The sequence below is a fragment of the Bombus pyrosoma genome, linkage group LG5 (genome assembly GCF_014825855.1).
Source record: "Bombus pyrosoma isolate SC7728 linkage group LG5, ASM1482585v1, whole genome shotgun sequence".
Taxonomy (NCBI): Eukaryota; Metazoa; Arthropoda; class Insecta; order Hymenoptera; family Apidae; genus Bombus; species Bombus pyrosoma.
The window spans coordinates 3,572,284-3,597,866 of record NC_057774.1 but is presented as its reverse complement, the minus strand read 5'-3'; the positions used below and the strand labels follow the sequence as shown (position 1 = coordinate 3,597,866).

General features: G+C 34.3%; 3 protein-coding genes across 28 annotated transcripts in view; 2 read left to right on the top strand and 1 right to left on the bottom strand.

Moving 5' to 3' along the window:
- The window catches only part of LOC122567630 (protein yippee-like 1), a 23,801-nt gene extending 11,694 nt beyond the window's left edge, over nucleotides 1–12,107 (top strand). For 4 of the 17 annotated variants that reach the window (XM_043726395.1, XM_043726389.1, XM_043726387.1 and 1 more), the window contains 3 exons: nucleotides 54–294; nucleotides 6,309–6,633; nucleotides 8,660–8,757. Coding sequence is in view for 5 of the 17 variants with exons in the window: in XM_043726399.1 (XP_043582334.1) it covers nucleotides 8,996–9,097; nucleotides 9,265–9,308; nucleotides 9,509–9,617; nucleotides 9,710–9,799 (345 nt within the window). In the remaining 12 variants the exon portion in view is untranslated. Of the gene's footprint in view, nucleotides 1–53; nucleotides 295–5,073; nucleotides 5,202–6,308; nucleotides 6,634–7,104; nucleotides 7,190–7,216; nucleotides 8,149–8,659; nucleotides 9,098–9,264; nucleotides 9,309–9,508; nucleotides 9,618–9,709 lie in introns of those variants that run through there. The other 13 variants (XM_043726385.1, XM_043726394.1, XM_043726397.1 and 10 more) reach the window with 10 other exon arrangements.
- LOC122567632 (atlastin) overlaps nucleotides 12,097–25,583 on the bottom strand; it is a 26,405-nt gene continuing 12,918 nt past the window's right edge. For 6 of the 10 annotated variants that reach the window (XM_043726405.1, XM_043726408.1, XM_043726409.1 and 3 more), the window contains 7 exons: nucleotides 25,046–25,126; nucleotides 20,705–20,964; nucleotides 19,570–20,349; nucleotides 19,265–19,486; nucleotides 18,973–19,187; nucleotides 18,831–18,897; nucleotides 17,994–18,373 (listed from right to left, as the gene is read on the bottom strand). In XM_043726405.1, the coding sequence (XP_043582340.1) occupies nucleotides 18,116–18,373; nucleotides 18,831–18,897; nucleotides 18,973–19,187; nucleotides 19,265–19,486; nucleotides 19,570–20,349; nucleotides 20,705–20,964; nucleotides 25,046–25,126 (1,883 nt within the window). In that variant the 3' untranslated portion in view covers nucleotides 17,994–18,115. Of the gene's footprint in view, nucleotides 12,773–12,898; nucleotides 12,997–15,257; nucleotides 16,102–17,993; nucleotides 18,374–18,830; nucleotides 18,898–18,972; nucleotides 19,188–19,264; nucleotides 19,487–19,569; nucleotides 20,350–20,704; nucleotides 20,965–25,045; nucleotides 25,127–25,583 lie in introns of those variants that run through there. The other 4 variants (XM_043726406.1, XM_043726407.1, XR_006316849.1 and 1 more) reach the window with 3 other exon arrangements.
- LOC122567640 (peptidyl-prolyl cis-trans isomerase FKBP62-like) lies at nucleotides 12,680–14,174 on the top strand. Its single transcript, XM_043726424.1, has 2 exons — nucleotides 12,680–12,815; nucleotides 13,210–14,174. Exon 2 carries the CDS (start codon nucleotides 13,234–13,236, stop codon nucleotides 14,101–14,103), a length of 870 nt encoding a protein of 289 aa, XP_043582359.1. The 5' UTR covers nucleotides 12,680–12,815; nucleotides 13,210–13,233; the 3' UTR covers nucleotides 14,104–14,174.

Genomic DNA, 25,583 nt, shown 5'->3' with positions numbered 1-25,583 from the left:
TTATTTTAGCTTAGCATTGAAATAGAATTTAATAGAATTTGTTTCTTTCTCAGGTTTCCGATATGAAGTTTAAAGATGTTTTGTGAATTGGGCTAATGGAAATGATCGAAGTATTGAGAAATTCATGAAATCAGATTTTCTTTTCTATGGAAATGTTTATTGCTTACGATGCACTGTCGGATTCTTATCCCTATTCGAGAGGTCTGCGTGATTTATTAAAGCCATATCTTTCTGTGCATTCAATGGAAGACAAGGGAGAAGAGATATCGTCGTTGCACGACGACTAAAGGGAACGTAAGTCGACGATGTTTCTTACGAACTATCTGCATAAAGGCGTCGTGTTGGAATAAAATTGATATACTTACGAAAAATAACGATAAAATGGTATTTTTCCTATTTTATATTTACATATACGTTTCTTGTTAAATCGTACCATTCTATCAGGCCTCATTGTTTACGTCGTATTATCAGCGAGAGATATTTTGATCGTCGCGTAAAACGTGTTAAATCCATGTCGACGAGATAAAGAGGGAAACGACGCAACGTCACTCGTTTCTTTATCACTAATGTTTGTGTTTATGGTGCATTTAGTATTCCAAGTGCGTACATTCGCTATTTACACTTAGCCGGAGATCAACAGCTTTTTCGAACCCACGTACCTCGCGCTTGTAGCATTGCGAATCTTCGTAGAAAAAGTATAATACGCAATCTCCTTTTTTTTACTTCTCATTTGCTTTTTATTCTTTGGCGTTCGTTTCTATACAATATATTGTTAGTCACGAATCGTATTTATTCGTATCCAAACGTTGATCTTTTTACGCTCACGTACGTTACGTGTCGTCTATCTTCAGTTTTTATAGCGAGATACGAACTGTGAAATTCGAATGCGGAGACTATACATACACATTTAATGTATATGTCCGAATCGACTTAGAACGTAAACGTCGTAAATATTCGATTTTGCTGTTACGTTTCTTTTTTCCGTGTCCTTATTCTGAACTAAGTGTACATCCATTGACATCGAACCTCCTCGTTGAAATTTTCCGACCTTTTATCAACCAAGGATTTGAATCCTGGCCAATGTTTGAGCATGTTGATTTTTCTAAATGTACGACATTATCGCAATACGAACATTTGCTTAATTCTGCGTGAACATTTGTGCTGTGTACCTTCTGCTGAGTAAATTCGTCGATAATAAATATCTTTCTTCAGATAGGAAGTAGCGCCTATAACTTCTATTTCTTTTTATCAATGCAGAAAATAGCTTGTTTTTCAGGAAAAGGTCAGTTTGTAAAGATCAGGAGACTTTACTACGTTGTATTCTAGTGTAAACAGATTGTGCAAAACGTAAACATTATCGTGTGTAAGCTACTTGTCAAATGTTTGTAAAAACTGTGATCCTTCGCTGTTTCTCTTTTTATTTTTTTTTCTGTGGGTCTGTTATCATGAAAGACGTTGATCTACGTCTCTGCATGTAATCCAAGTTAAGGCCGTATCACCGTGTACCGCCTTGCATGTGATATGCAATAGAAAACATTTTGTCAATACACGCTATGACGCGCGGAGTCGTGACTGTATTGCATGACCCGCGATGCGTGTTCCGTCGATCGTGGGTCAAACACGTGATTGCCTTCTCGCGAACGCCACTGTTCGCGATCATCTATTTAACCCTTTTCCGTATAGGGTTAGTCGTTGAAAAGAGTTATCGATCATCGCGCGTGCCATATCGAACTGCCACATAGCGCGTCTTTCATCCTTTTTTTACATCATGGAGATTACCGATACCTCGCTTATCGCTGTAGTCGATCACGATCGTATCCTCAGTTTTGTGTGTGTGTGTGTGTGTGTGTGTGTGTGTATACACGTCACAAAGTTGTGAACTCGAAATGAAATCCAACAGGAACGAAATGAAATTGTACGACTACACACACGTACATATGTAATTGACCGGGACTATAGTCATCATATAGAATTTGAAGACTTACCTTGAGAATGAAGAATAACTAATATTTTTATCGAAATATACGATCGTCTGTATTCTTAAAGAAGTATCGTCTATGTGCTTGAAATATGTTTTCGACGTTTCTACAGCCACTCGTCATTTTAAACGACAATTTATAAATGGCGCCACTTAAACGGTGGACAACATTCTATGAATACAAAAAGAATACATGAAATATACATGAAATATGCAAAGAATATACATACGTACCTAGACATGTACGTGATTCGTTCATGGAACACTTTCTTTTGCATGTGAATGTGTTATCGGTCGCGTGTAGATTCTCGATTATGTCACGGAAATGCTTTATCGATGCAGTCGGTAGTTTTTGTCGGAAGAATGCTCGTTTCTTGGTTTTACGTCGTATCAAATATAAGAGCCTGATAATTTTCGACCTATGCGATTAATGGCTCACTAAATGGCATCGTGATACGTGTGCAACATATTTACATGGCTTGTTGTTGTCCACGTTATAACGTAACGATTGTTTTATACATATTTGGAATCGATACGATAATTCTACTGCAAATTAGTCGGCGTGAAAATGCTCCAACAGTAAAAAAAAAAAAAATGAGGAATTGTAGTCAACTCGCATGGAACTCGTACGTTCGACCTCTAGTGGAAATTAGAGCGTATTTACTAGCACTTTTTAAGCTGCTTATATCAACTTTATTATACTAACCTTACCTGTTATATCGAGTTAGCGAAAGGTTAAGGGGAAGCCTATTATGTTATATTGGGTACTAGCTCTTAGTCTATGGTGTAGCCATCTAGAACTTCATAGAAGTATCAAAATTTCCAAACAAATACGTACATTCGGTTCACCGAAGAGTTTAGATGGCCGGCTGAGCATGAAATCGATTAAAATTGATTTCTGGTTAGACGGCTACGGTACACGAACGCAAGGTTCGCCGAGGTTCTTGAAACAGGTACTACGCGACTCCTCGCGAACTTCGATAGTTTCAGCTTAATCTACTCGATAGTGATTTCGCTGTAACAGCATCCCGAATAATCGCGCGCTCGTCACGTGTTTGTATTGGGTTACCACATGATGCGTGTGGTATGTGTTGGCTCCGTTGAATGAAGTTTAGTCAAAGATGGCCGCAACTCCTTATTCAATGGAGCCCAGAACAATAATACGTGGAACGTGGAGGATTGTACCTCGACATCGGGACCAAATTAGAATCGGCAAGAATTTTTGTACCGTTGGCCGTCAGCCATGTATCCATATGCTTTTATTACGACGTTCGTCACATTTCTACTAGATTGAAACAATTTTGTGCGTCGTCGTACGCGTTTGTGTGCGCGAACGATCATTAACATAAGTGTTATTTAACGACGCTTCATGAATCTTTACGATCCTTTCAATTTACGATTCTGATAGAGTAGTCCATTCGGTGCCATTTGGGATGCTGGTCAATATGAATCGAACATCTACGCGAACAGTGGCAAAATGATCGGTTCGGTTTAGTTCGGTTGTCGGTTTCAATTGGGAAGAATAAATGAACATCGCGCCGTTTTCAACGTTCATGGTCGATGTTAACTCCTTGCTCTATGACTTTTTTAGTACATAGCTATTTGAGCGAGCATTCAGTTATTTAGTTAGTCGCTGATGCAACATCATATTGTACATAATATTTATTTAGTCATAAGAAACTGAAATTAGAGTTCAAATTAGATTTCTTTACGAATGTAATTTTCCTTCATCGGAACGACATTGTAATCACAAATTTCCATCGATATTATTCGATATTATAAGGCAAATGATTAATTATTTCTATTCTAGACACGTGTACATCTGAATAAAAATGATTGAATAATTTTCTAGCGAAAACACCTTCTCCTTTATTTTAAATGTGTGCACGATCGCTCTGTCGGCCGAGAAGTTTAATGTTATCGATAGAGTTACCGGTTAAGTTAAAAATGGATAAGTTGGCCGCGCAAACGTGAAATCATCGATGGGAAAAATGCAAGCCTTAACGAAATTTTCCTCTAACCTCATTATCTTTCGCGCCGATTCAATTTCCCGCGGGAAGATTCTGCGATAATGTCGTTGAAAGGTTTTCTTTCATTCTATCTCCGTTATTTATATCGAATCGAAAATCTGTGAAAGTCACTCGACGAACTTTCGATCGAGCAATTAACAATCTAGCTCATTGCAATTGTTATCATTCCACGTTACGAGAATGTTTCTTATATTATATTAACGTAGAGATCATCCGAAAAAAAAACTTCACGCCTGATTGGAAAAACCCGATAAGATATGCAATATTCATATTGATTGCATTTACCGCTGACTGTTAACCTTTGCAAAAGCGTAATCGGTATTTAATCTAATCATCTGTTTAGATCTTTATTGCGTTTATCTTGACACAATATTGTTTACCATTCTACAAATTGCCTCTTTATTGACCCTGAATTCTCGAAAGAAACGACATTTCTCGATAATTCCACGATATATATCAAGTTATAAGTCCTTTTTTTGCCTCTCGTGATCTTCTAAGCGTATTAGATTCATGTAAGACACATTTACACGGAACGCGTACAAAAACATGTTCATAAATATGCACGTTTGTAACTAATACTCGAAGCGGCATATGAATTTAAAATTAAACTAGAAATCAAAGGATACAAAAGATAGAACGTAAAATCTCTGTTTTATCGATTCAGCTTTCGAAACATCAAAGCATATGCGTCGTTCAATTCCCGATAAACGTTCGGCGTATCGCATAAATGGTTATTTCGTTTTATCTAATGTCTTCTACGGATGTCCTTAAATTCTGGTGTCGATATCTATCTTTAGTATCAAAGGAATCCAATCGTTTATCTTATCATCCTACCGAATATCGTAAGGTTTCTGTCGCTCGATGAAAACACGACCGAAACATAAACGTCCAAATGCTTTTCTACGCTCCTTCGATTTTATAAAATTCCTTCCTTTGTCTTTAGTATTGGAACAAGGTGAACGGAAACATGACCATTTTTAAAAATAAGTTTCATTGTCTGTAAACATCATGAGTTACTGTTGTGACTCACTCACGCGGTCTGAAACGTGTGTGCGACTGTTTGCAACTTCGCAACTAGAAGTTGTTCGCTGCGCAACTCAGTTTTCGAGAGTGAACTGTACGCTTTAGGGTTACGCAGTTTGCACCGCACGACATCTGTTCCACGTGTTTCCCTATTGCACGCTTCGTTTGTAGTAAGTACATAACACGCATCATATATCAACAGCAGGTGAAGAAAAAAAAGAAAACGAAGCGTCTATCGCGGGTAGAAACGGGCTTTCACTGGATTCTTCGTGTCTTATTCATTGGCGAGGTGGGCTCGCGCGGCGCACGCCGTCTGCACCGGCATGGCACGGGGAAAAAAAGGATGACAAGAAAATCGGAAATTCCGAGGATGCGCCGGCGACGGGTAGCAATGACCTTGGGCCGTGTATTGACTCGGTGTTCCATCTCTTTGTTCCCAACAATTCGTCGGGAAACTTCTTTCTTGCGGTACGGCCTCTCTGCGGATTCATAGTCCGCGGCCATCGAACCGCGCCACCATTCTATACAGTTGTTCTTTATCGTCACTGTATTCAAGGATGCTCGAGGAGATGCCTAAGAAATGTTTAATCTAACCTGAGAAGCGTCTTTTATTATATCTTATATTTAAAGGGTTCTATTCGTGTTTTTATTCAAGAGTTTCTGCGCTGTTTTGCACGATTCAGTTAATATTGTCAGCAAAACATTACAAGCTACAAGTTATCATATATTAATCATTGTCCTCGTAATTTGTTAGTCTATAGCGTCTATAGAATCTATAGAAACTAAATATAATTATATAATTTTTATAATTCATATTCTTAGTATTTGAAATAATTGTGGACTACTGCGTCGTTCCATTAGATAACTTTATGCATTTAGATATGAAACTACGTTACGAGCTTAACCCCAGCAGATAATCGCAAACGCGAATTCGTATCTTTAAATGCAACACACGCGAACCGATAACGGTTTTACGTATTTGTGAATGAAAGTAACGTATGCTTTTAGTCTGTCAGACCGATCGGTGCCTTGTCGACATTCAAAATAAAATATGAATCGTACTATTGTATCGATTTACTTTTCGGCAGATTAAAATCATCTTGAAGCGTTATTGTCTTTCAAACTGTTCCATTTCAAATATGCTAATTTCAATTAGTACTGACACTACGTGCCACGAGTTTAAACATACAGAAAGTAAAATTAGTTTCAAGAAATTGAACAGAGGTATAATTTGTTTTAATTACGTCGCATTCTTTTCTTTTTTTTATGGTCTTTAGAGTGACTCTCACGCGTCAGAAATAATACAGCAGGAAGTGTGTCCGGCGATTGTGTCACACAGGCTGTTAATTCCGCGCGCTGCCATAAGCCTGAAAAGTGAAGTACATAGTACCGTTATCGCAAGGCCACGACGAATCATTGTTTCGATTGATTCAAGCTGAGAAAGAAAGAGAACGAGGAGGACGGAAAGAAAGAGAAAGAGAGGGAACGTAGGCGAAGAAAAGGACGTGACGAAGAAGGATTGAAGAAGGAAAAAAGAGGAAGGAGAGGAGGATACGGGTTAAAGTCGCAGAAAGCGTCTGGCTCTCTAAATCCAAATAAGAGGTTACCGTTCTTTCATTCTTATAAAGCAGGAACACCTCGCTAGGTCTAACAAAACAAAAGCTCTCTTATTTTTATTTGTACGTACGCCACTATATATATGTGTGTGTGTGTCTTTTTCAATACAATATGGAAACGAGATGATCATAATTATGATGCACTTCTCATTCATATTAATGAACGATGGTACATTTTATTTCGAGGCCTTGAACTGAATCACAGCGTTGTTGATATTCTTAGTTTCTTCTCTCTCCATCCTTCACGTTATTAATTTTGGGTAATGGGCGCTGGAAAAAACGAAGATCGTCCCGCTTCGAGATTTTTCTTTTCGAGAAGGTTTCGACGATGTATCTATATCGATATTTCTCATCGGTGCTTGATGTACTTATATCGATAGAAATCTTTTTCTTTCAAGATTGCCTGAAGCACAATTTACATTGACGTTTCAAACCAAATGCTACGCTTTTGTTTCAGTATCTTTAGCAGTTAAATATGAAAGAAACTTGACGATTCTGACGATGAGTACAGCGGCCTTCAGACAGCTCAAGGTCACAGTAAGGTACAACAGGATACAGTTGCATTTAAGAACCACAGGCAGATATAACCCCTGAGTGCCTCTGCTGGCGGGATGCATCGTTCGTTAAACATCCTTGACTTGAAATTTGGAAATGATTTTCACAAAATTACTTTTATACCCAAGGTCACTGTATTTTCTCCAAATATTTTACAAACCTCGTTCAACCGTCTACCTAAAAGGATCTTTTTTAAATTTCTATTAAACCAAAGATTCTGGTTAAAGTCGTACAAATCCGCTATTCCTATATCATAAAATCTTTTCCCTTTCAACATTTTAAAGTTTTCTCTCTCCAAATTATTCTCATATTAAGATCGTATGATCTCAAAAAGAAAGAAAAAACATTATACAGAAACAGGTTGGAAGCGTGAACGTTTAACAAGAAGAGAGACTGGCCCGTGCTTCCTCGATCCTTATAAAGAAGTCTTTCTTTAGGTGCATCATAATAAAGACCTTGTCTCCTTTCTTTGTTTGAACACACGCCAGCACGTGGCGTAGCCGGTCGCTCGATATGGAGCGTACATCAATGCTATTGCGCTTCAAAATGTTCAAGCAGTTTCGCTGTTCCGCCGCTGTGCGCGCGTATGCATTTCTTATTTTCATATATGCGGTGCACCATATGTTATCTATTCTTTTTCTGCTTTCCTCTTTATCTTACCGACGCGATGCGGCAACCGTATTGAGATTTTTCCTCCTTCCTCCTTTGGTTCTTCTTCTTCTTTCTTCTTCTCAGCTGTTGGTTTTCCATAGTACACTCTAATAGTAAGCCACAGCGCGCGGTTTAACGTGCTTGGAGCCAGAGCACGCACGTTATTTAACAGGCCGTTATAAATAACTCGGAACTGATAGTTGTGGAATAAATATACACGATAGCGAGTAAATAGTGTGTGGAGCGTACAACGTAACGAGAACGCGGATTCTGAAGAAGACGCTTAGAAGCCAATGTTTGTTTTATTTTTAATGCCCAAACGAATGTAATTTTAGTCCATTTCGCACGTGATTGCCTTTTTTTACTCAACTCGAATATATAGCTATATTTTACCTTAAGATATTATGACTATTAGAGACCTTTCATTTTTCTTCCTTTTTCTCTTTTTATTTTCTTTCTTCCAGAAGAAAGCGTATCTTTTTTCATGTATTTTAACTTTTACAGATATTAGTTTCTTTTTATCTTTAATAAAATCTCGATGATCCTATTCAAATAGATGTCATCTGTTCGTGGTAGAGATTAATGATATCGGATTGAACGCATTGCGTTAGTTAGATCACGCGGCTATCCCTGAACAGTGGCATACAACGCGTGTCGTCATCGTAGATGTTATAAGCGCGTAATTTTAAGTTGCACAACACACAGTCGGTCTTATAACTCTCCGTAATAAGAATTGCTATGATTAGAGATACAAAGAGAAGAGCGGCGAGTATATATTGACCATTAATAATGATGTTTATTGACAGGTGTCCCCGAACCGGCGCTGTCTGAACCAGCTCAACAGCTGATCGGAGTACGAAGCGGCGGTGAACGGGGCCACTATTGCACCACCACCCCGCGATTGGAAAAAATTTGATATATTAATCGATCACTGGTTAACGGCCAGACGTTTCCACGAACGAAAAAAGAGGAAGGACGAGACAAAGGTCGAGAAAAAGAAGTGAGACGTCTGGACACTTGATAAGAAAAAGAAGGAGACAAATTAACGACGAAGACGACGACGACGACGACGACGACGACGACGACGAAGAAGAAGAAGAAGACAAGGGCGAAGATTTCTTTGCTTGTTTGGATACGCCATCATGGTCAAAACTTTTCAAGCATACCTGCCCTCGTGTCACCGCACTTATTCGTGCATTCACTGCCGTGCTCACCTCGCCAACCACGACGAACTCATCTCTAAGGTGAGCCGTGCTAGATCAGGTAACGAACAGACTTCTCGCATTCATTTCCGAGCTCTGCACACACCGATGTATATCTGTGTTGTGCGTGTTTATACGTCTATATATTCTCTACATATGTGTGCAACTATGCGCAGTCTACTATACAGGCTTTTTCCTTTTGATTGCAGTCCTTCCAGGGCAGTCAAGGTCGTGCCTATCTCTTTAATTCCGTGTAAGTATGCTAATGTCTTCAGAGAGGCGAGATCAAATCGCGGTGGAAAGTAGGACGCGTTATTTTACCCGTGAAACTTCTCGTGCTTTCTGTATATTCTGCCCGTCTCTCTTCTTCTATTTCCATTGGTCTGTCGCGAAACGATAGGCTATTTATGTAAATGATAAAGAATAATGATCGGTCTTCTTGCTGTGTTTTAGGGTGAATGTAGGCTGTGGTCCTGCGGAAGAGCGAGTTCTGTTAACTGGCCTTCATGCTGTCGCTGATATTTACTGTGAATGTTGTAAGACCACCCTTGGGTGGAAATACGTAAGTTCCCTCTGGAATTTCTAAGAAGTCAGCTACGTGTATGCACGTAGATCGATCCGGGTATTTGTTAACGATGCTTGGAAATTTTGTAGGAGCATGCGTTCGAGTCGAGTCAAAAGTATAAAGAGGGCAAGTTTATAATCGAGCTTGCTCACATGATCAAGGAGAATGGATGGGAATAGATCGAGTCGAGGGTCACCCGCTGCAAGAGAAACAGGATACTCCCGATAAAAACATATACGAGGCCCATCAAAACTTTTCCTGATATAAGAATAATGCCTACAATGTTGTTCTAATTGCAATGTGCGGCCCCCTCCCCTCTGTCAAACCACCAACGAAAGTCTGTGATTTCATTTGTGATTTGTAATCTTAGTAACTTTTTATGTTTCGGACAATTCGACGCTATTTTTCGTTCTTTCCGATCGATTCATCATACAAGCGATGACACCGGCGATCCGCGGCGTCGCGGATCGATCAAACAAGGAAGTATTGTAAAGAGAGAAAGAAAAAAAAATTATTTTTCAACAAACCATAAAAAAAGAAGAAAAAGAAAAAGACGGGAAACAAAAAAGAAAGAAAAAACAAATGAATATAGAATATAAGGAACAAAAAACAGATGATAATGACGTTAGTAAGCTATGGTAAATATGATGACGAAGGTGCCATGGTGGAAATAAAGATGGAGAATCGCTCTGTTCGAACAGTGGGGTGCCCTCCTAATTTTAATTCATTATCTTTCTAGACATTTTGCCGTGAATGTCGTAATGATAAATGTTAAAAATTAACGCGCGGGGCACCCCGATTAAAGATCAAGTTTTTTAATCCGTTATTGCACCGGAGCAGCGCAAGTGCCACAGACTTTGCTGGACTGACTGCCTGCCCGCCGCGTCTATCATTGGAATTTCACTGCCGATATTCCTAATATTAATTAAGATGGCTGTGCCGCATCGTAGGCGACGCAGCTGGTAGTTTTTAGAATAGCTTACAAGTATAGCATATTAAAGCCTACGTTATAACATTATAGGACCTCATGGATATAGAAAATAAGGATACCGTAAGAGTAATCACGGGTGTGAAACGGAAATCGAGAGGAAGAAAGACGGAGTGAATGTCTTACGTGTGCGTGCGTGCGCGCGCGCGCGCGTTTGTGCGTGACAGAGACAGAGAGAAAGAGAGAGAAAGAAGGAAGAAAAAAGGTTTGATTAATCGTGTCGTGTGTATATGTTTGATTTTATGTTCACCATGCCTGCCAAACTGTCCGTTAATCTGCCAGTCGCCATTACTGTTAGTGGAAAAAAAAAAGAAAGAAATACCGTATTCTAACATGTTCACGTTTTCGTCGGCTCTGCAAGGTGTGGTATGACTGAACTTTTTTGTTGTGAATAAAAAAAATCATTGATCTGCGCCTTCCTATGCACGCACTATGAGATATATAATATTAAAGCAAGAAAAACGAGAAAAAAGTTAAAAAACGGAACAAATTAATTGCTCATTACTTTTAATATCGATCTCATTTGTAAATATTTAATAGAGTTCAATGACATCGCAGATTCACTATTTTACAAAAGATCGGAATTCCGATATCCGATCCCTCTCTCGAAGCCCAAATGTACGATTGATTTTCATTGGTCATTAAACGAAAAAATTCTACCATGATACTGATTTGTCATTTTCACGCTAAACCAATACATAATGACATAGCGACATTTTAATACAATTAATTTTCTTTTGGTAGGATATCGTATCTTTGAGACTGCTTGTATAAGTGAAATGATGTAAACTAATTTTTAGGCGACTTCTGATGTTACCTTCGTTATCTTCTTTAAATTTTAAAACGATTAAAATTGATATCATTTATTTTAGACATAGAGGCCCTAACATTTATGAAATATTGATATTCGGATTGATATTTGGATTTGAAACGATAAAAAGAGGTATTTACCGTTCTTTGCGTTCTATATCCAAACGAAGGTAGCAAAATGTGCAGGCGTGAAAAACGTTTAATTCCTATTTTAATAAAAAAGTACATATATAAAGCAAAAGTATAATTGTGACATAAGTGTACAAACAAACAAAAGATTGGTCGGTTCTTGTGCTACGTTTCTCTTAGAAGAGCGCAAATTGAATAAGGAGTATAAAAACTAGGTGGGGTCATTATTCAGATATTTAAGAAAACACGAGTCATATGCGTTCGTCGTTTTGAATGCATACATACGAAAGTGCAGTGTACTTGTGTGTATTTAGAAACGTGATGAATGAATGTGCCGGCCTAATTCCTCATGCTGTCTCTTGAAAAGTACTTTTTATATTATTGTGCCGATGTCCCTTTATCCGCACTCACTTTTCCAGTGATCTTGTTAAATTGTCCCCACCAACACTAATTCCGTAGTTCTCAGCCTCCACCACCATCCACCATTTCCACCATTACACAATTTTGCTTTGTAAAACATGTTCATAATAAAAAAAGAAATACAAGGTATTTAATCGAAATCGACTTATTTTATTTCATACGTGATACTCTATTAATTGTACATTTGAAATATAATAGTTTCATTATTTATATTGACTAATATAGATATTTGACAACTTATTTTAATGTAAGACCTTCCTTGTTCATGTGAAATTTATAATTTTTTGAAAATAAAGAAATTTAAATTATTTCTGCTGTATATAAAATTAAAATTCCAGTCTTAATTACTTGTACATCCAAATGTATAGAAGTAAGTATATACAGAGATATTAGACGATTATCCTGAACAGCTGAGTTTAAATGTATATTTTGCGTTATGATTGTTGATTTTTTACGTATGATCTTTGAACAAACAACAACAAATATTCGGTTATTCTTTTCGTCTTATATACGTATATATAATTTTATTTTTAATGCATAATAAATTTTTTAGTTTATTATATACATCTAAAGATAATTTCATTCTTAATAAATTAATATATTTTGCAATATTAATCTACGCTATATATTAATTCGTACAAATATTTAATAAAACATTTTTCATTGTTTTAATATATTCGAAATTCATATTAATATGAAGTTTGCGTCTGCGCATTATATTTCGATTTTGGAGTCACAGTTGAGATCTGGTAAAGGTTAGATGAAACGTCATAGTGATGCGTCGATATTTATTTCGTAAATATTACTAATTACAAATGAAATATGTATAATTAATTGCATATGAAGAAGTACGTATATTTATAAATATATATGTTACAATATAATATACATTATATAGATTATATATGTAAGTCAATAAATTCATACTAACCTTTAGACTGTAAACGTTTTTACGGTATCCTCAAACTATAAACTTGGGTCTTTCATGTTCGATGCATGTTTCAGTAGATGATATTTGTTTAAAAAATCCTAAAAAATTCATATAACATCCTCAAACGTTCTAAATTAAGGTTATCATACAATCTTTATCTAAAAACCTTTTAAGCAGGAGGAAAATAAGGTTTTCCACCTATTACTTTGTTAGATATTCAACTCTATCGAAAGAGTTCGGGCATGATATACTTTTACAGTTTAAGGGTTAATAAAATCAACTGACATATAAATTTATATTACTTAATATAGGTAAAGACCAATAAAATAAAAAAGATGTTACTTCAAACGTGGAAATCAGCAGATAATATTGTAAGAAAAGATATAATAAAGCCAGGAACTTTCTCGAGAAAACCGACTGACTGCGCTTCTTGTGAAGTTGTTATTGAAAACATAAACGTTATCAATGCGTCTGTAGAGGATTTGAAAAACAAATTTAACTCGCAGATTTTACATGGTATAAGTAAAAAAGTGTTAACTATAGGTGAAGCAAATTGTGAAATAGATCGTCAAATTGAGCGAGCAATACAAATGATGATGGTGTTAGAAAAAAGTTTAGTTACAATAGATATAATGTTAGAAGGCATTGATGATCGTTTAGTTATTAAGTTCGAAATAACATTGAATAAAATGCAACCATATAAACCAATTTGGGAATGGACGCCACAAGACAAGTATTCGATAGCTTTAAAATATAAGGAAGCAGGTGTATGTTTATTTCAGGAACATAGATATGTGGATGCATTTTATAAATTTAGTAAAGCCTGTAAAATTTTAATAACATTAGAGCCAATTCAGGATTTAGAATTAGATAAGACATTAGAAACTAAAATTAATAGTTTGAGACTTATATTATATAACAATATGGCTGGGTGTCAATTAAGTCGTAAAAATTATGAACATACCATATCCTTATGTAATAAAATTCTAAATAAAGAAGCTAATAATGTTAAAGCATTATACAGAAGAGGAGTGGCACGTGGAAACTTGAAAGATGTAGAAAATGCTGTTACTGATCTAAAATATGCTGTTAGTCTAGAACCACATAACCAAGCAATAAAAGAACAACTTACAATATATAATACAAAATTACAAGAGGCCAACCAGAAATTTGAAGATATGGTAAAAAAGATGTTCAAAGCTTAAAAAATTATATTGATACGTTTACCTGTAAAGGTTTAAAAAAATAAACATTTTTTATTTTGTAAATAAAAAAATAAGTGTTTATTTTTATCTACAATAATTTACATATTACAAGTAATCTATTACTTTAAAATTACAACATTAAGAATTTGTTACAAATATGTAACTTTGTAATTCTATGTAACTATATTATTGTTAAATTATTCTTACATGTCTTGTATTTCTCTTGTAGCTTATATGTAACAATTGCATATTAATAGTAACAGAAATATTTTTACATTATGTATAATTTATTCAAAAATACATGATGCATCAAGAGAACAATTTATTTCTTGCATTTATAATTATATTGCAAAATTGATTAAATATTGGAACAAGAATATAAGACAATTAGAATAATAAACCTCTCCCTATTATTTAACAAAATATAAATCGTATATTAATACATACCTCTAAAAATATTAGTTTCAAATGTATATCTTGGCACTTTTATTATTTTGTGCTTTTATTTTGAAAAAATTTTATTAAAGAAAACACTATGGAATCTATAAGTATTTTGAGAAAATAAGATTAGAACCACGTAAATATTATTTTAAAATGTAGCAGCAAAATAACAGTAGATTTTATAGCTTGCAAGTTACATTAAAATAAATATTATTACATATACATAATAAATGTATGGAAGTATATTTGTTAAGCGTGCAGAATGCATAACATTTTCTTATTGAAATAAATGTGACCATTAGTAACTGCACAAATAGATAATTAATGTTTTAAAACTATCACCATAGAATATTAGAATATAAAACCTTTTCTGCAATCTTTCCTTCTGAAACTATGGATTGCTGCATTAGAACATGCAATGGAGTGTTACAGAAACAAGCCTGAAGTATAAAACTTTTTGAATTTTCTAGTCTGTTATGATAAAAGTCTTATTCTTACAATAATGAAAGAAGTAAAACTATTATTATATTTACAATCCTTCAAAAATTTGTTAGTACATGTTGATATTTTGTAAAATATTAATCTAAGGTAGAGTTATTTAATGCTAAGTCTAATAAAATATATACTACATGGCATATATGTATTTTCAATCCATTGTAATTAAATACATTATCAACTTTATTTAAAATTTATTAAATGTGAAGAACAGTGAATAGTATTTACACTTCAGTTTATTAAAAAAAATTAAACAATACAATAGTAACTGATGTAGGGTAAATCTGGCACAGATATAATTTAGGTATGTTAGTACATATACATAGAATAATGCATAAATATACAAAGTGTGTCTTATTAAAATTTCGTTTCAAAAATATTTTACCACGTTTCCTTGTGATCTTGAAATGCGTTTAAGTACGTATATTCCTCTAACTAAAAAGTTAAATATGAATTGAATATTATCAAAAAAAATGTAGACGTATTTGTTTCTAAAGACTTCTTTACACTTTGTTTTTTATGTATGTATATATATCCATATATTTCAATATAAAAAAAATTAAAATTGATGATAAACATTAACAACCCCAGAACAATAGCTTTTATGCAAACTATAATCTTTACCAGTAACTATGGAATTTTATTTTTCTAACAAATGTAATATCAATCATAGACAATACTAATAATGATGATTTTCAACAATCTAGCAAGGAATTGTAATCAAAATATATTGTATATACATTCATAGTCACTTTAAATTAAAATATGTAACGTACAGTATCTCCTTGTGACTTAACAAAGAAAAAGCTATTTATGGCCTCATATTACATGGTCAAGACAATGAAATTTTGTTATGTCACTTACTGGTTTTAATACATTGATGTATGTTTCTAATGCACTTGCGAAATTGGGACACAAAGGGAATGAACATCATGATAGTTTAGGCTTGCCATTGGCAGTGGCAGTGGCATTCATTGTTGTATTTGTAGCCATTTCAGCAGCTTGAGCCACTGCTACAGACACTGACTTCTCCACAAATTGTTGATAGACTGGTTTAATTAACTGAACAGAAACAAAAGTGCATTTTCTTTAATATACTTAAGCATAATTAGCAAATTAATGTAAATTTAGTATAAAACAATTACTGATGTTTATATACTCTAGTTTATAAATGGAAAACAATACGACATATATGACATCTAATGATAAAAATTATTATTTAATTATAAATATAACGTTATAACTTTGATAAAATTTATAAAGATAAATGAATTGTGCATGAAAGTCACTTTTTTTCAAACTGGAATATATGGAATAAGAATTATTTTTATTTCTAAATTAATTATAAGCAAACCCCATACCTTTTGTACATTCGCTCCTGTTAGTATTCAGCTTACATTAAGGAGGAAAAAAAATAGTAACATAATATTAAAGGCAATATTTATATAAGTGAAGAATTTAACACATTAGAAGTAATGAAGATTAGAGTATATAATATATACAGAATATAGAAGATAGAATATATATGCAAATGTTAGAACAGCTCAACTACATTCAAAATGACTTAAAATGATCTAGATTGTAATCACATAATTTAGAAGTAGTTTCAAAAATAATGTTTGTCAGATAATTTAAATATTTAAGAAAAGGGGGAATAATAATTTAAACAGGGATCGTATAATTTAAAAATATCATTAAAAGCAATGTTCATGAGATATTGTAAATATCCTGTAAAGGTGAGACTAATAAAAATCTAAACAGAAATTATATAATTTAGAAATACCAAACAAAGTGATATTTGTGAGGTATTGTAAATATTCTGAAAAAAGGGAGGAATAATCAATTAAACAGGAATCATATAATTTAGAAGCACTATCAAAAATGATGTTTGTGAAGTACTGTAAATATTCAGAAAAAAGAGAGGAACAATGCGTCAAAGAGGAATCGTATAATTTAGAAGCACTATCAAAAATAGTGTTTGTGAAGTACTGTAAATATCCTGAAAAAAAAGGAGGGAATAATAATCTAAACAGGAATCACATAATTTAGGAACATCATTAAAAATAATATCTGTTAAGTAATGTATATATTCTGAAAAATGAGAAGAGTAGAAATTTGAACAAGGATCTATAATTTATAAATATTATTAATAATATTTGTTAGATTATATAAATATCTCTTAAAAAAAATGTACGAATGGATATAAAAAAGGAATTGCAAGAACTCAGAGCCAGTATAAGAAATAATGGTAATCATATAGGAAATGGCACACCTTATCAATTTTGATGACCTTGGAATGTGTTGTCAAGGTCACCAAAGTCAACATTCGGAAAAATTTTTTTTCTGTACATGTTACCGTCACTCGGCCTTAATTTCTGAAATATTCGCAAAAAACCTCAATACAATTCATGTTAAGATTACAATTCATTGGTGAAAGAAAACTATTTTTGATATTGTGCAAAAATAAAAATGAATGGGTTATGGATTAGAGTTAAGTTTAGGTTGGGTCATATAAAAATGCGGTCACTTATTAAGTTATATGAATGAAATGTGTAGCGGCACATGAGTTAGAGGCCAATTCAAATCACGTTGTTGTTTTGCCTCGAAGTATGAAGATCGTTAGGATACATGTAATGTAAGAATAAACAAACTCCGAGCAAAACAACGTCGCCGCTACATGTAACCGTCGAACGAAGACAAATTCGAATTTTCCGACTTTCCCCCGACTAGTATAAATAAACGGACGCAATCGCGAACGATTATTATAATCAGTTACATACGCCGTTACACACGTCGTTTCGCGGCAAGCCTTCATGAGTATTTATCCGCTATTTTATCTGGCGATTAATACTTTGTATTAACAGCTCCAACTTTTAGTCTGTACGTTGACTTATCATTTTAAATATATTCGACGGTTTTATCAACAAGCAATCTCGTCATTAAACCTCCTACAAATGTAATAGTAACTAAATTTAATTGAAGCTTTTATGAATATCTTGGACACGAAGGCCGAGCGACAATTAAATGTACATTAAAAAATTGTTCAGAATATTGTCCTTGACAACATATTTCAAGCTTAGTGAAATCGGTGAGGTGTGCCCTTTTCTATGTAATTGCCGAAGAAATAGTTGATATATTTGAATATTTGATACTTCTCAATAATAGAATATAAATGTTCCCAAAAATTAGATATATCTCCAAAACTAAAACGTGTAGAAGACGAAGATGGAGGAGGAAGTGGAAATGAAATGAAACCATATAAAATTATAAACCATGATGAAGCAGCAGCCACAGCAAGTGTAAGTACAGTGAATAGTACACCCATATCTCGGACCTGTAGAAATCATATGTGGAAGGTATGAATCAGGAAATATGGTGAAATGATGAGCAGCAATTATTTACATTACCCAGTTAATACCTTGCGCTACATACAATACTATCATTAAAATTTAGCGTGCGTAATATTTTATATTTTAAATGTATGAGGTTTTAAAGATAATGTAAATTTTGATACACATATTTTAAGTCGCAAAACTATAAAAAGAACTTATATAAATTTCTATTCATATGATATAGCTATGTAATGTGAATGATTAAATGTGTGCACAGTACATTAATGTAAAACTGGATACTAATTGAAAGTATCTAATTGTATATATGCAAATTACTTCTCATCATTTTAACGCGTGGAATTAGCGCTATTAATAAATAAATTAAGTTTATTAATTTTATAGCTATAGAGATTTTACGGATATCTGTTATACGTAGATAATTAAATATACATTACTTACATTATTCCATAAAGTGTTTGCCACTTCATCTATTACTACCCCAAGTGTGTCGTAATTACCACTGTACCTATATTGATAAAAGAATAATTATAGTTAAATCAAAATTGCAAAATACTTATATAAATTATTATTATGTATATACCTAATATATGCCAACAACATGAGGGTTAATATACAGATGCACATGATGAAGTTACAAATATTTGCTAGCAAATATAAGCCAGTAAAAGCAAATACTGAGGATAAAAAGTACATGATGGCAACAATTGCACCATATACTCCTGCGGTTCGTGTTGATTTGAAAACATTTTTACTTTCATTTTGTGCTTTAAAGTGAACAAACGCTTTATCCATATCCTGTAATAAATCATGTATTAACATTTTTAGCATCAAGATGAAATATGAGGTAAGCATAAATTCAAACAGTTTCTCACCTCACATAATTTTTTCATATAGGTTTGACTAAATGCATCTCCGCCCATTTTCCTTTTATTTTGAAATATGCACATAGCTTTATCCATACAACGTGTATGCTCGGTCTCTAAACGCGCTGTTGTTAAATATGGTTTTCTTGATCCACAGACATCTTCCATTAATCGTATATAAAATTCTCTCGCTTCCGTTACCGCAGCCAAATTATTTGCCTCTGCTGTTGCCTAAAAATAGAACGTATACCATAAAAAATTCACCAATAAGACATATAACTATAAAATTAAATATATAGTAAACGAAAACTTACCACTAACATACTTTTTGGTTCTGGAAGCTCGTTTCCTTTGTAAATTTTCATATAACTTTTGAAATATTCCAACAAATCCCTTGCTTTCACAAGTTGACCATCGATTTTCTTTGGAACTAAATTCTCTGGAGCTAATAACACCGGTATGAGCACTTTGAGCTGTTCCTTAAATTCTGGTTGAATTTCCGATAATCTACCATCGAAACGAGGATTAGTGGCAATATTCAGGCCTGGATGTGGCATTAGAAAACAAGATATTTCCGAGAAGCAAGACTTAATATGCATTCTCAGATTTTGCAATTCTGGATGTTGTTTGTCGGAGATTTCTAATCTTCTGTTCAGTATCTCTTTTCCACCTTCTGAACCATAAGGTGCTTCGTATGGGTAACTCCAATCTCTCACTAAGAATTGTAACTTCTGGAACGGTGTGACTCCAGATTTTTGTAACGCCAGCCTGCCATATTCCGTAAAAAGTTGCAAGTGCTGAAGATCATCCTCTTGGATGTTTTGTGATAGATTATAAATTTGTACGGATGACAACATTGTACTTAGAGCAAACACAGTCGCACAGTCCTTCACTGTGGACTGGCTATCGAAAGCACCTTGTGTATCCATTAAAATCACAGCAACTTTTTCACCATCCGGTAAAGTACCGCAAAAAACTTTTGACCACATTAATATCCCTGTTGTGTCTCTTTCAGAGCCTCCTTTCCATGAAAATCCACTCAGTGGTTCATCATCTTTGCCCAACCAAGAATCCGTCTGGTTATTATTATTATACTATGATCGATGTTAATTATGCAGCCAATGTTCCGTGCAAGCATGAAAATAAAATAAAAATAATTATTCGGTTTAGTTTGTCTATTCATCTGAATAAGTATCCTAATAAATTATTGGAAACAGTAATTAGACTACGGATATTTGTGGAGGCAGTTAAGTAAATGAAACCTAAATAGAAATTTAATCATTTTTATCTGCTAAATATTACAACGAGTGCTTTAAATATTTCATATATATTTGTATTTTATATGCATTCTGTGTATTTTTGTATTTTCAAATTTCTCATAAATCCATTAAAATACCCGCAATCTAACCTATAATTAATATTTCAATTTTACCAGTGATAATAACATACCTGACTGTTCATGTATCGCAAGAAAAAGTCAAGTAGAAAGCTTTTGCCTTTCCTGAAAGCACCTGCTACTGACACAACAACAACACTCCTATTCTTAATATCATTGTCAAGGAGAATTTTTGACAAGGCTTCTTCGTTTAATTCGAAACTATGGTCTGGATGAGCAAGTACAATCTGTACAGGTTGTCCTACATCCGATGTCTTTTTGTCCTGACTATCCATTGAAAGACGTTCTATTTTTTCTTGCCAACCAGATCGATCTAGCGAAGTCCAGAAGCCAAAAAAACACATTCATTTATAATTACATGTCATTTCTAAAGTAACAAACATAGAAAAGATCATTATTATTACACGCTGTTAATGGTATAATAAAGTATCTTGATAAGATTAAATTAGAAATTCTGGAATATAATTAAATGCCTTATCCATCATGTTTAAACGAGCTTTTCGTCAGATTTCATCAAAATGGTACAGAATCATCATATGACCATATATGTATTTATTTATGCAAAATGTAACGTATACATAATCTTAGGTATTCATCGCTAAACTTTTATAAACATAAGCTTCCAGGTTCTTAGAACTATGTTCGTCTTTTCTACCAGATTATCGCATTGTAATTATATCCATTATTGCTAAAACATACGCCAAACAAATGAAAATTAGGAAGAATTTATTAATTATGAGGAATCATAATCAATCGTAAACATTTTGCCATCTTCAAACTTTTGTTTTTCTTTTTAAAGAATTTTTAATAAAATTCTTGTTGAACATGTTTTATATTATCTATAATTATAATTTGAGAATATGAAATTTCAATACATTTTTAAAAACAATTTATACCAACTTCCTAACTCCTTATACACTTGCTTGCTGTTAGATCTTTGCGAGACAGAGCGAGAAAACGGAAACAAGTATAACGAAGAGGAAAGCGACGTGGACCTTGAACGACCAAAATCTTTTGCTCCGACTGCATACGACAAGGAGGGAAATGTAATGTTTAGAGGCCTTGACATAGCTGACATCATTCCGACATACGACTAAATAGGTATAGTCTACTGCACGTGGCACGAAAGCGAACTATATGAAACCAACTACCATTGCTTACGTCTTACGTGAACAACACGCTGATCTATGCCACGTGATTCGATTCAATTTGACGAGACGACGAGACACGAAACTTACGCACTCGTGCAAAGGATCGATGTCAGAGTCGGATGAAGATAACGATTGAAAAATCTAATTAAACAATTATATATAATTCTATCGCGTAATGGAGATTGATTATTAAACTATATCTGATTTGAATTTCTTGTTGTTTTAGAAAAGAGTAGATCTGTTGTAAAAACTACATTACGAAGAGCTAATGATAAATATTGAATATAAATTTTCATACAGTTAATAAAATAGATAATTAATCTTATTCGTGGTTTTTTCTCTTATTTATCGTTTTTACGTAACAACAAAAATATTCTTGAAGAAACTGTATGTCATGGTAAAAAAGAATTATATCCATGTAAGCGGTAGAAACGTCACACAAAGATTACCATAACGCGTGAAATGATAATTATTACACGGCTTCTAGGTTTCAAGAGTCTTGAACACTTTCGTTTTCCAGCATAGTTTCCATGGTACGTGACTGCACGTAGAACGTGAGATACGTGGAAATTTCTCACGACTCGATTTCCAAGCAGTTTTTATAATCGACGAACGACTATGTACGCATTTGCATTCGCGTGAAACGGCCACGCGAATTCTAGTCTGGCACCTCGATCGTAAATCTGTTAGTCACAAACATACTGAATACTTCAACAGATCGATCTGCCCTCTCGTAAATGATTATTTATTTCTTTGACTTTGTATACTATGAGCCGAAAGTTTGAACTGGAGTTAGTACCTTTGGGTATCGGTGACGATTTACTCGATTTAAACAGATTTTAACGAAGATCGGCAATGACCAATTAATTAATCGTTTTAAAAGTATTTCGTTTCTTACGACTATCGACTTACGTAACTCGCTTACATCGTTATGTCACTGATTTATGTAGCACCGTGTTAAACCTTATTTAGAAGAAACTTCTTTTTAATCTTTCTAGCTTTAAATATATCACAGAATAAGTACATGAGACTTGTGTCAGATTTATCAGAAAGATACGGAATCACGATATGATTGTGCGATTAACTAAATTTTTAAGAACCTGCTGCGAGGGTTAATGTGATCATTGTATCTCGATTGAGATATACGTTGCACCCACTACAGACCAAGTGAATTAATTTCTTCGATAACACGAGATAACACAAGATAATTATTTTAATTCTGTTCGTAATTCCATTTCAAAAAGATCAACGAGTTGAAAATAAATTGTCGGCTATAAATCTGACATTTCTAAATATTTTTAGGAAACCTCGTTTCTTAATTTCTGCTTCTTTCTTACAAATTTTTCATCAATAGCGTCCAATAAAAGCTTACTCTACTTTTATCAATGCGTTGTTCACAATTCAAAAAATTGATCAAGAATTCGTGTAATTCATTATATAATATATGAATAGTGACAATTTCAAGCATAAAGAAAACAATTTCGTTTAAAGCGAAGAGCGTTCGAAACGCGGAGCAGATGAAAAGCGGAGACCATTGGAAAAGCAGCTCCCATGAGTCGTGGAGCGTTTCAATTTTACACGATAGAACGTCTACGAAGGAGCCCCGAGCGATTACTTATTGCGAACGAACGGCCAATTATACTCGCGCGAGCGCTAATTCCACCTCTTCGCCTCTCCTTCCGCCTTCTGCTTTAACGCTAGTTCTCTCGTCATCGTTGACGTCGTCGTCGCTGGTGAAATACGCGACGCCGACTGCCATCCACAGCCGCATCGGTGCCTTGCAATCTTGTATTTACACGAATCATTACCGCATTAAACTCGCGAATACAGGGCGTCGAATTTCTCATCTGGAACGGAAGACTCGGGGCGACGCGACGTAGCGAGAAAAACGGAATACGAGAATTTAATTAACAGACGCGCGTCGCCAGCCTCTGCTACACTCGAAAAGAAGAAGGAAATTCTGAAAACGAGATGTTGACTAATGCAATTGGCCTAGTGAAAATGTAACTCGCCGTGTTTGTACACACCGTTTCCTAGAAAGATTCTGCCACGCTTTAAAGGCAGCTTAAAACTGCTTTTCACATTAATCGTCGTTATTTTTAAGCAACGCGTATGCAACGTTCTTATCAAACATTTCTACAGTATCCAGAGTATGTGGGCAATTGTATGTACGCGGAGATCTCTGAGGATATTATATATTTGTACGTATATATGATTACGTATCGAGATAGATTTAAACGACGCGCAAGTTAAAACCAAAAGTAATTATTATCGAACGCAGTAAAAAGTATTATTATCGAGAAAGAAGGGGAAGGCTTGAATCTTCTTAATGTACTTTTAATATTTTGTAAGATGTTGAACTAAGATACTGAACAAGATTCTAAGAACAGGTAGTGACTATAACTGAAATCTCTTATGAGATAAAAGCAAATGATCTTTGGTTTACATTTAGTGGCATTTTTTTCGATATTCTAATTATGTATATTGCACGTTTTCGAAGTTTCATGTAATAATAATAATGAAAACAAAATTACAGTCTGTATAAATGTATGTTTGTAACGTGGTAAAAATTTGATCAATCTTCGTACGAAGTGTTTCTGTTTATACGAGTGAAAATAATTAGAAAGCAATAATTAAAGAGATAGTCCGTATTAATAAGTTTGATTTTCCTAGAAGTCCGTGCGAACGTCAATGAGTAGAAAAACGATTCGAGCTGCGTAAGTGTAAAAAAGTAAATCTATACACGTTATTAATTAAATGAGAAAAAAAATTGCAGATTGTTGCTATGCTTACGTATTCAACGTGTGAACGCTGGCTGAACGCTACTATTATACACGCTGTATACGTGTCTATATTTTTCTCCACGTTGCAAATCTGTGATAATAGTTTTTGCACGAGATTGCATGCATCGTAAAGTATGCAGAAAATATATATGTGTAGCGTTTCGTGCGGCATAAGTTATCGGTTGGCCGTGGTATTTAATAAAAATTTAAATAATAATTACAGTTCTAAATAAATAATATCAGACTAGCCGGAATTCACAGTACAAATGTTACTTTTTTTTAATGTTACATAATATTAAATATTGTGCCACAATATATTATTATACTTCGACTTAAAATTCTTAGAAGCTTACGAAGGTTTTGTATGACAATCTATTAAGAATACGCTGTGGTTCAAAGGTCTAACCATTGGTTATGTTTGTAAGACATACTAAAGAATAAGTCAATGAAAGAAACTCACCTTCTTCCTCTCGTTCGTTTGTGTACACCCGTGGAACACGGTTCACGTTTTCATCGAGGGTCGTCATCGGGACTTTCTTGACTGAAAGCAAATTTTGAAACGCATATTTAGTCTATTTCCTTCGTTTATGCGAATATTTTCTTCGTAAATAATTTCTATAAACGAACAACGGACGTTAGAACGGAACCAACAAAATAGTCGAGCAAAGAAAGATTTTAATAAAAATTCCAACGATCGTCGATCATCGAAGGATTGGAAAGTAAAATTAAAATGCAACTATTGCATGCTCCGTGTAATGAACGTCACTTTTTCAACACTCAGACATTTTCTAAGTTACTACTTGTGTATTCGTTTGGCATTACAATGAACTCTGAATGAAGAAGGTCTGCGTTCCGATAAACGATTTCATTGCCGCGAATCTGTTGCGTTGTCGAGGTCTTGGAAACGCGCCAATATCATGACCAAACTCTCACGTTCGATTAAAACTAAATTCTAGTCGTTCTGAAAAGCTAGTTTTGCGTGTTACATTGTACCTCCT